The 9,066-nt window shown below is 42.1% G+C and overlaps 1 protein-coding gene across 2 annotated transcripts in view; it reads right to left on the reverse strand.

Moving 5' to 3' along the window:
- The window catches only part of SRPRB (SRP receptor subunit beta), a 29,361-nt gene extending 25,249 nt beyond the window's left edge, over positions 1-4,112 (reverse strand). Inside the window, exons 1-3 of one of the 2 annotated variants that reach the window (XM_053221438.1) lie at positions 3,896-4,112; positions 3,058-3,152; positions 2,146-2,223 (exon numbers count right to left, since the gene is read on the reverse strand). In XM_053221438.1, the coding sequence (XP_053077413.1) occupies positions 2,146-2,223; positions 3,058-3,152; positions 3,896-4,049 (327 nt within the window). In that variant the 5' untranslated portion in view covers positions 4,050-4,112. The remainder of the gene's footprint in view (positions 1-2,145; positions 2,224-3,057; positions 3,153-3,895) is intronic. The other variant, XM_053221439.1, reaches the window with a different exon arrangement.
- Between the last annotated feature and the right edge of the window lie 4,954 nt (positions 4,113-9,066).

Here is a 9,066-nt window from a genome sequence, read left to right on the forward strand (position 1 = left end):
AAATATCTTTTTAACAAGTAAAAAACTCAAGAAATTGTTGCCATTTTACTTTTTTTTTTTCTCATGCCAAGTTCAAGATCTGGTGTATACCCTCAATTTGAACTAGTCACATTTGAGGTGCTCAATAGTCACACATGGCCAATGGCTATTCTATTGGAAAAGCACAGGTTTAAAGTATACCCTGGGATATCCCACTTAAAAAATCTGGCCCAAGTGCCCCAAGAATTAAAGATCTCCCAAACCTGAACTTTCAAAACCTAAAATCTTGGGAGTTTAAAAATGACTGGGCTAGAAAGAGTGCTGTTATTGAAAAATGCAAAAAATATCTGTAAGACATTTAAAAGAATGTTTCTTTATCTTTGTTTACAATGTTTAATTCTGGAGGCACCAAAAAAGCAGAAAAGGTCTCTAAGATAACCACTTTAATTCATCGATCTATACATCTACCCCTCCAACCAGCCACCTAGCCTTTCCTCCACTCACCAAATACCTATGCATTACAATCGACTTGGCAGTCACTTTCCACATTCTGGGGCTACACAGATACACAAAAAATCCTTCTCATGATTCCTTACTGGTATTTTTGAAATATACTCATATATACTAAGGTAGCCATTGCAATATTGTAAAATAAAGATTATAACAAACTGTTCGTTAATAGAGCTCTTACTAAATTAGAACTTAATTGAATGGTACAGCCAAATACTCACAAATCAACCAGGCAGACTATGTGTACAAATGAGGGAGAAAAACAAAACAACCCAACCACATCATATTGTTTAAAAAAAAAACAAAAACAAAAACAAAACAAAACAAAAAACAGTGGGCAGAACAGACTATTAAAAAGAAAAAAAGGGGCACCAGGTGGCTCAGTCAGTTAAGCATCCGACTTTGGCTCAGGTCATCAACTCATAGTTTGTGAGTTTGAGCCCTGCATCAGTCTCTCTGCTGTCAGCACAGAGCCTGCTTCAGATCCTCTGTCTCTCTCCCTGTACCCTTCCCTCGCTCACACACACACACACACACACACACACTCTCTCTCTCTCTCTCAAAAATAATAAATAGTTAGAAAAAAAAGAAAAAAAATTGAGGTGCCTGGCTGGCTCAGTTGATGGAGCGTGTAACTCTTGATCATGGCACTGAGTTCGAGTCCCAGGTTGGATACAAAGATTGCTTAAAGGGGCGCCTGAGTCTCTGAGTCGGTCAAGAGCCCGCCTTCAGCTTAGGTCATGATCTCATGGTTTGCGGGTTCGAGCCCTGCATCAGGCTGTGTGCTGACACCTAAGAGCCTGGAGCCTGCTTTGGAGTCTGTGTCACCCTCTCTCTCTGCCCCTCTCCTGCTCGCACTCTGTTTCTCTCTCTTTCAAAAATAAATAAATGGAAAAAAAAAAAAAAAGGCTGCTTAGAAATAAAATCTTTAAGAGAAAATTAAAGGGTACACAGATATATCTGCATATACATAGACCATCTGAAGGGTACACAGAAAAATGGTTAAGTTATTACCTCTAAAGAGAAGACCTAGTAGGGATGGGAAAGGCAAAATTACTTTTCATCTAATATTCTTTTTTTTGTTTATTTGAGAGAGAGAGAGAGAAAGAGACAGAAAGAAGGAGAGCAAGAGAACATGTGGGGGAGGGGCAGAGAGAGAGGGAGACAGAAGACCCAAAGTGGGCTCCATGCTGACAGCAGAGAGATTAATGCAGGGCTTCAACTCAGGAACTGCGAGACTATGACATGAGCTGACGCCAGACGCTCAACCGAATGGGCCACCCAGGTGTCCCAAACCGAATATTCTTTTTAACCTTTTGAAATTTGTTCCCATTACATATATTACCTATTCAAAATATAAATGAAAAGGCTTAATGCTCACCCTTAAGAACTCATGGTAAAGTTGGAAAGACAAGAAACAAAAACTAGTAAAATGTGATGTAACATCAGTGTGCGTGAGGTACAAAGCAGGGGATGGTATGATTAAATCTGCTGCTTGGATGACAGAGAGCAGAATGTGTTACATGGACTCTACTTATCTATAAAAATAAGATATGAATGGTACCTACACCTTCAGACTAATTCATCCTACAAATGTCCTTTCCTGACAGACCAAAGTAAAATTGTCAGACTTCCAACATTCTAGGAAACCCTTACCCTGGTATTGTTGACTCTGTACAGAGCAGAGCTGTCAGTGATCGATGTCTGAGTGTCTCTATAAAGGCCAGTTAACAACTGTTAAAAAAACAAACAACAATATGAGGGAGATCAGAGTAAATATATAAATAGCAAATATAAAGAAAATAATTTTGTTCTAACTCTCTAATGGGTCAGGTCAAATAAATGAGTATTGCTTGCAACAACTGAAAAGGACTACATTGTTTTTTCCTTATAGAAAAATCTAATTAATTGCATCTTCATTCCCCTCTCCACAATGAAAGGATGGGGGGGGGGGGAACTAGTTTCAAATGGTTAGTGGCCAAATTTACCAACATTCCATAAATATTTTTAATCATCACAAATGACTGCAAATTGTATTTCTGTAGTAGAAAGGAAATAATTTATCCTCTCAAAAGGAAGAATAAGAAGAAAACCTCTGCTATGCTCTGTAACAAAATATGGTTTAAAATACTAAAAAGATTAAATATTCGTGAAAAGATGGCTAAGTAGTCCAATATGTCAAAGAATCAATCTTTTAAAAACCTTCCTTGACAAGTTCTCAGAAAAGTTTGTTACACAACAAATTATACACCCTACAGACATCACTGTCTTTAATCTTTCCACCTTTTCTGGCATCCTTGGCCACCACAAGAGAAGGGTTACATAAAACCCTTAAATGGGATAAGGACTAAATGTCAGTATCTGGCAAGTGCAAGAAAACAGAAATGGTGAAAAAAAATTCAGTTTATGAGTTTTTCAAGAGTCCTAGCAAGTTTTTCAAGTCTTTTCAAGTGAGTCAAGAATTAACTCCCCAGTTATCAGCATCAGCCTCCTTTCCTTTCACAAGAATATTAGGATGGCCTAAAATTTTCTATCAAGTTTAGGAGAGAGGTAAATCAAAGCATTTACTCTGACAAAGAGCAATGTTTTCCCAGAGTCACACAGGCCAACAAGAAGAACAGCTCTTTGACTGCTCCTTCTGCTGCGGATGAACTTCCAGAACACTGTGGAACAGAGAAAAACAACCAAAGTTATGCCTTGTAGTATCACTAGTACGCCTGTACGGTTGGGGTAGGGAAGTTAACAGAAGTCTACCACAGAACACCTCATTCAGCTGGATCTCAGTTTTTATTGTATTTTTACCACCATTACAATCGTTTTTGTTGTTGTTAACAGTGGGAAGGCCTGAGTTGTGTAAATAGACTTCTCGGTTCTTGGATTCCCATAAAAGTGGGATGTTGTGCCCCCAGGCTTCTAACGTGTAACCTATTTAACACCGTCCAGGGACTCCACCGAGTGCCAGCCACTATCAACTGCCAACCTTCCTGTGTCTACACCCCCATCCCGACTGTGGACTCCTCAAGTGCAATCTTGTCTTACCATATATTCTCAGTTCCCAGGACACAAACTTGGAATAAAGAGCCCGAGAGTCTTGGTAATAAGAGCAAAAAAAGGAAGAGGGGGTGGGGGTAAGGACCACGCGCTCAGGCATAACAGGGGCCGATGAAGAAAGAGTAACCCGTGCACCCAAGGACCAAGACGTCCAAGGGTCGCGGGAGATCCTCTCTAACGCAGCACTACTCCCGCTGCTTCAGGTAACAGGGCAAGTTGGTGTAAGAAGTTAGTCTCCCTCTACAGATGCCCCTCAAACGCCTTCGCCTCCCGGCGTCGGCGATCTGCACAAGCCGAGTCCAAGCCGGGACCCCGCCCGCCGTGAACCCGCCAAAACCACCGGCCACCTCTTTACCCAGCGTCAGCAGCACTGCGAGAAGCGCCACCACGATTGACAGCAGCGTCGGGTCCCTCTGCTGTAGCTCCTGCCGCAAGGAGTCTAAGTAGGGTTGGAAGGCGCCCCCGACACTGCCGCCATTCCCCATCCGCCGCGACTCCGCGGAAGCCATGGCTGAGATGCGTGTCTCCAGCGCCGCGAAAGCAACGTGGCCCTGGCCTCTGCGCAGGCGGCCTGAGCGGAGCATCACGGGAGTGGTAGTTCCTAAGTTGTATTTCCTCCTTTCGGGACCGGGATCGCGAAGGTCCTGATGGGAATTGCAGTTCTCATGAACACTACATCGAGCCAGCGGTATTTCACGAGTGAAACTTTTATCTTTTAAGATAGGAGTCAAATGTCGCCACCCTTTTCATAGTTGTTGACGGAATGATGGATGAATAAAATGAATAGCTTAAGAAATCTGCACTAAGGATTTCCAGTCACTCGCTTTGTGAGGTGAGTCTTGTGAGGGACTCAAGCATTACACAAACATTTCAACTGACTATAATATGGCATGGGATTTGACAGAGGATGTACGGTGCGACATGGAAATACAGAAAGGGACGCTTAGTCCACCTTAGGTTCAGAGAAAAGCTCCTGGAACAACGTGACGGGAACTGAGCATGAGGGGGGAATTAGCTTCCGCAGGTGTAAAAGGAGAAAGCTTTGTGTAGAAGAAAACGAGCAATTCAATGCACCTATACTGTAAATCTAGGGCTGTGACTGAGATTTCTACACGGAGAGAAGCAACTAGGACAATCAGAGCGTGGGGTGGAGCTGTTGAAAACTGCAGCTGCCATTCCTGTCCAGAGCGGGCAGCCACTACTTTGCCAGGCAGATACGTGGGACCAAAGTGGCCCATTCTTCCAGTTTTTCCAGAAAAGCCAGAAAGGGAAATGCTCCATTTTTCAAATTTCAGCAAGTCATGAAAAACATTAAAAAAAAAACAAAACAAAACACTTGTCGCCTAAATAAAACACCTATGGGGCCAGAAGTGGTCAGCTTAGGGGCTGACACTTTGCATTCTGTCATTAAGCTGGTATCATTTCTGCAGAAGTGGCAGGAGATCAAGCGGGAAAGGTTGGCAGGAATGACCTGAAGGGATAATGTGTTATGCTGAGGAGCCTAGACTTTATCCAGAATACAATGAGAAATGTCATTTGGGGGTAACATAGATGAATGGCAGATAAGTGGACAACTGTGATTTGAGAGAGGAGAGACTGAGGCAGGGAGACCAACTGGGAGCTGTTCAGTGTTTTGGCAAAAGATGCACAGGGTCTGCACCAGAACAGAGGTAGATGTGGGAAGGAAGCCACAGATTTGAAAGATGTGTAGAAGGAAAATATAGAATGTGGTGATTCATTGGATATGATGAGTCAAGAGGGAGAGTTATCAGGACTGCATCTGAAGCAGTTGGTGTGGGGTACTGGAAAGATCAGAGTGCATAAAGTGAATTAGAGAGGGGCTTCGGGACTGAGGGCATAACCAGAATGAAAATTGCCTCTGTTTTCTATATATTGAGTTTCGGATGCCTCTGAGCGTGGGGAAATAGGTTCTACTTACATAAATGGGTTAGAAAAAAGCTTAGGGCGGAAAACCCCCGCCACGAGGCAAAAGTGCCTGAAGTTAGGTAGCCAGATACTGTAATGGGATCATGAGCAATTTGTTATATCACCTGCAGGAAATTACTTTCCATCTGGAGCCAATGTATCTTCATCACAGACTCCACTTGCCCCCGCCCCCGGACCCTTTGCTTCTTACACAAACAAGTTAATGATTACTATCTGATCGTTTTCTTCACATTCACCACGTGTATAGGATCTTGTTTTCTTCACGTTCACCACGTGTCTAAGATCTTGAGTGCTCAATAAATACGGAGATGAAACCCCTATTAAGGCCTCTTGTCTCCTCTCAGACATTAGTCTCTCTCATATTCAATTCTGCATTTACTCTCTTGCTGGACAAGACAGAAGTCCAGACTCATAGTCTGTGACATCTGAGAATTCTAAAATCTTATGTTAAGCTGGTGATCCAGTAAACAAATGTACATTTTCAGCAATAGGTGCTATATTGTCATCTTAGTGTCAAACATAAACAAGTGGTCATTAAAATCATGGAGAGAATGGAAAGTGAGGAGAAAGGAGCTTGCAGAGAAGCCTAATAAGGAAGAGTCAGTGACAAAGGAGTAAAACATATCCTGGAAGTGGTCAGCAGCATGTCTTGTAACAGAGGGGCTCCTGTGATGAGGGCTTGAATGAAAAGTGAGCTCAGAGGAAACAGTGGGGTAAGTCGGGGGGTAGGGTCATGGTATGGAAGCAAGACTGTGGTAGATGGAGAAGAGGGTGGTTAATGAAGACAATTGTCAACATTAATGAGTGCTTGCTAGTACCAGGCATTGTTTGAAATAATTTTAATTTATTAATTTGTTTAATCCTCACAGTGATCCATTATTCCAATTTTACAGAGGCAAACTGAGGCAGGGGTTAAGTAACTTATCTATTAAGCCCAGGCAGTTGGGCTCCTTTATGCTTAACTATATGCTCTAACATAGTACAATTCATTTTCCAGGCATTCCGTTGATAAATGTAGGCAATAGTCACTCCAGATTAAGAAAGGATGTTTAGGATGTGAGGCTAAAGAAAGTAAACCAACCACTTTATTTTAAATTAGAACTATCAATTAAAACTATCAGAACTGGCAGTAATTTTACCACATTCTCTTTTTTCTTTCTTTCTTATGGTTCTGGTCCCTGCTCTGTATCCACTACCCAGTGTGTGCACACATGCACACGCACGCACACACGCACATCCTTTATAATAACCATTGATTCCTCTGTTAGGAGCTAAAAATGCAGGGAAGGGGGAAGGGCCGAACAGGAGAACACTCACCATAACTGTCCTAACTGTATAAGAATTTTTGGCCAGAGCTATGTGAATGAAAAAATGCTTGGTGGTAAAATTTGGGAATGATGAAAGAATGGTTTAACAAGACACAGACTTTTTTTCCAGTATGTTTCCTGGTTAAAGGCAGAAGAAATGCTATTCTCATGAATGAGAGCAGGAGGGAATCTGCTGTTTCCTGTCCTCTCACATCTCTGTCAACACATGCTTCCAGGAGGTGTGTGGAGATGAACCCAGAGGAAGGACAGGCGGATACTGACTGCTGCTTGCTGACCGTGTTTTGCTCCTTTACTCAAATAGCAAATGAAGAGAGTTCTAGTGAAACAACATAGACAATTTCTCCCTCTCTCCCATTAATTAAAATGTCCCATTCTCCAGACACATTTCCCCCTGTTCTTCTATTCCCAATAGCTCCAAAGCACACTGGAAATGATCTCAGACTCAGGGACATCAATCGTATGATTCCCGTATTCTGGCTTATCTCTTTAACTTTGTTTCTTTGGGGGGGGAAAAAACACTTAGATGATTTTTCTAAAAGAATTAAAATAGGACATGTTTGTCATATTAAAAACTCAAGCAATAGTGAAAGATCAAAGAAGAAAGCCACAAATCACTTCAGATTTATACCTGTAGTATCTGGTGAACATTACTTCATTTTTTTGTACATCTATACTGATAAGGCAGTCTAGAGAGAGGAATAAATCAAAATAAACAGAAATCATTTTAAGAGACTACAATATGCATAGCTGCATTTACAGTCACTAGAACAGTGTCAGGCTTGTGGTAGACAGTACATTGTTGATAAAATTAGCTTTGTTGCCTCATTGCAATAAGACCCCAGAGGAACTGTTTCACCAAACAAATGTAAAGAGTTATTATAGGATTTAGGGTAAGGGTGGAGTTTAGGTGAATATCAAATAAGGCAGAGTGCTGATAGGCTCAAAGCTGTGTGTAAAAAGGTCAACATCACGTCCTAACTGCAAAGTGGACCCAGCGTCCTGTTAGAGATATGAACTATTGTGTCCAGAAATCCCCCATCTGCGGCTCTACCCCTGAGTGTAAATTGAGGCTGTAGTAGGAGTGAATTAATAAAGGGGCAAACTGGAAAGTCACTTAGAAGGCAAAATCAACAGAACCTGCTGGCATTGGCTATGGAGTGAGAGAAAACAGTGAATTGAAATTTGACTCCTTGGTTTATGACTCCTGTATGTGGATAGAAGACCATGTCTTCAGCTGTTGTCAAATATATGGAAATGACAGTTGGACAGTTAGGGAAGCAGAAGAGGGAAGGGGCAAGATGATCCCCTCTGTTTTTTATTTGTTGGGCTTCTGATTGCTGTGAGAACTGTGTAGTATAGATCCATAGGCAGGAGGAAGTATGAGTATGGGGATGCAGGAGGCAGGGGCCAGGAATATAGTTAGAGATGTAGGTGCCCCAGAGTCATTCACATTGCATAGGGAGGGCCTAGAAAGTAAGAGCATTGGATCAAGAAAAGAAGCCCAAGAAGATTTCCCTACAATTTCAGGGATGGCAGGATGAGCCCACGGTTAAGACCACAAATGGACAGACAGGGGTAGGAGCCAAAGCAGGGAGCTGCCATGTCAGAGAAATTTGAGAGAGTTCCCAGGAAGAGTGACCAGTCAGCCATTCAAGTGCAGTAAACAGACTCAGGAATGAAAGAATTAAAATTGTTTTTTACAGATGGCAGATGGGCCATGACGTTGGCCAGGGTAGCTGCAGGGAAGTGAGTGGAACAGAAGACTGATTTCTGTGTGTTCAGCCTTTAATAAGAGGCATGGAAAGAGTGAGCCTCCACCTTTCAGAAGAAGGAGAGGAGACAGGGCAGTGACTACTGTGGGAATCAGGGTTAAGTGATAATTTTCAGATGTTCCAGTGATTCACTTTTCCAGCCTGTTAGAATCAGAACCTCAAGTGTACCTGATACAAATCATTAAAATTTTTAAAAAATATATAAATCTTCTATATTTTTTCAAGGCAAAAATAGCTGTACTCCACTGAACACTCCATTTTAATAACTCACTCAGCATCCTCCTTCCTGCCCCCCCCAACACACACACAGCCACTCACACTTGATTCTGTTACAATGACCATGCAGACCCCTTTCAGAAAGAATTCCTACTTGGCTGTGGTACCACAATCAAAGCTGTGGAAGATGTCACATGAACTTGAGCTCTGAAGGAAGTGCTCAGTTGCAAATGTATTTAGTCAGGTAGTGTTTAAAAAAAAAA

Source organism: Acinonyx jubatus, chromosome C2 (assembly GCF_027475565.1).
Source record: "Acinonyx jubatus isolate Ajub_Pintada_27869175 chromosome C2, VMU_Ajub_asm_v1.0, whole genome shotgun sequence".
Classification (NCBI taxonomy): domain Eukaryota; kingdom Metazoa; phylum Chordata; class Mammalia; order Carnivora; family Felidae; genus Acinonyx; species Acinonyx jubatus.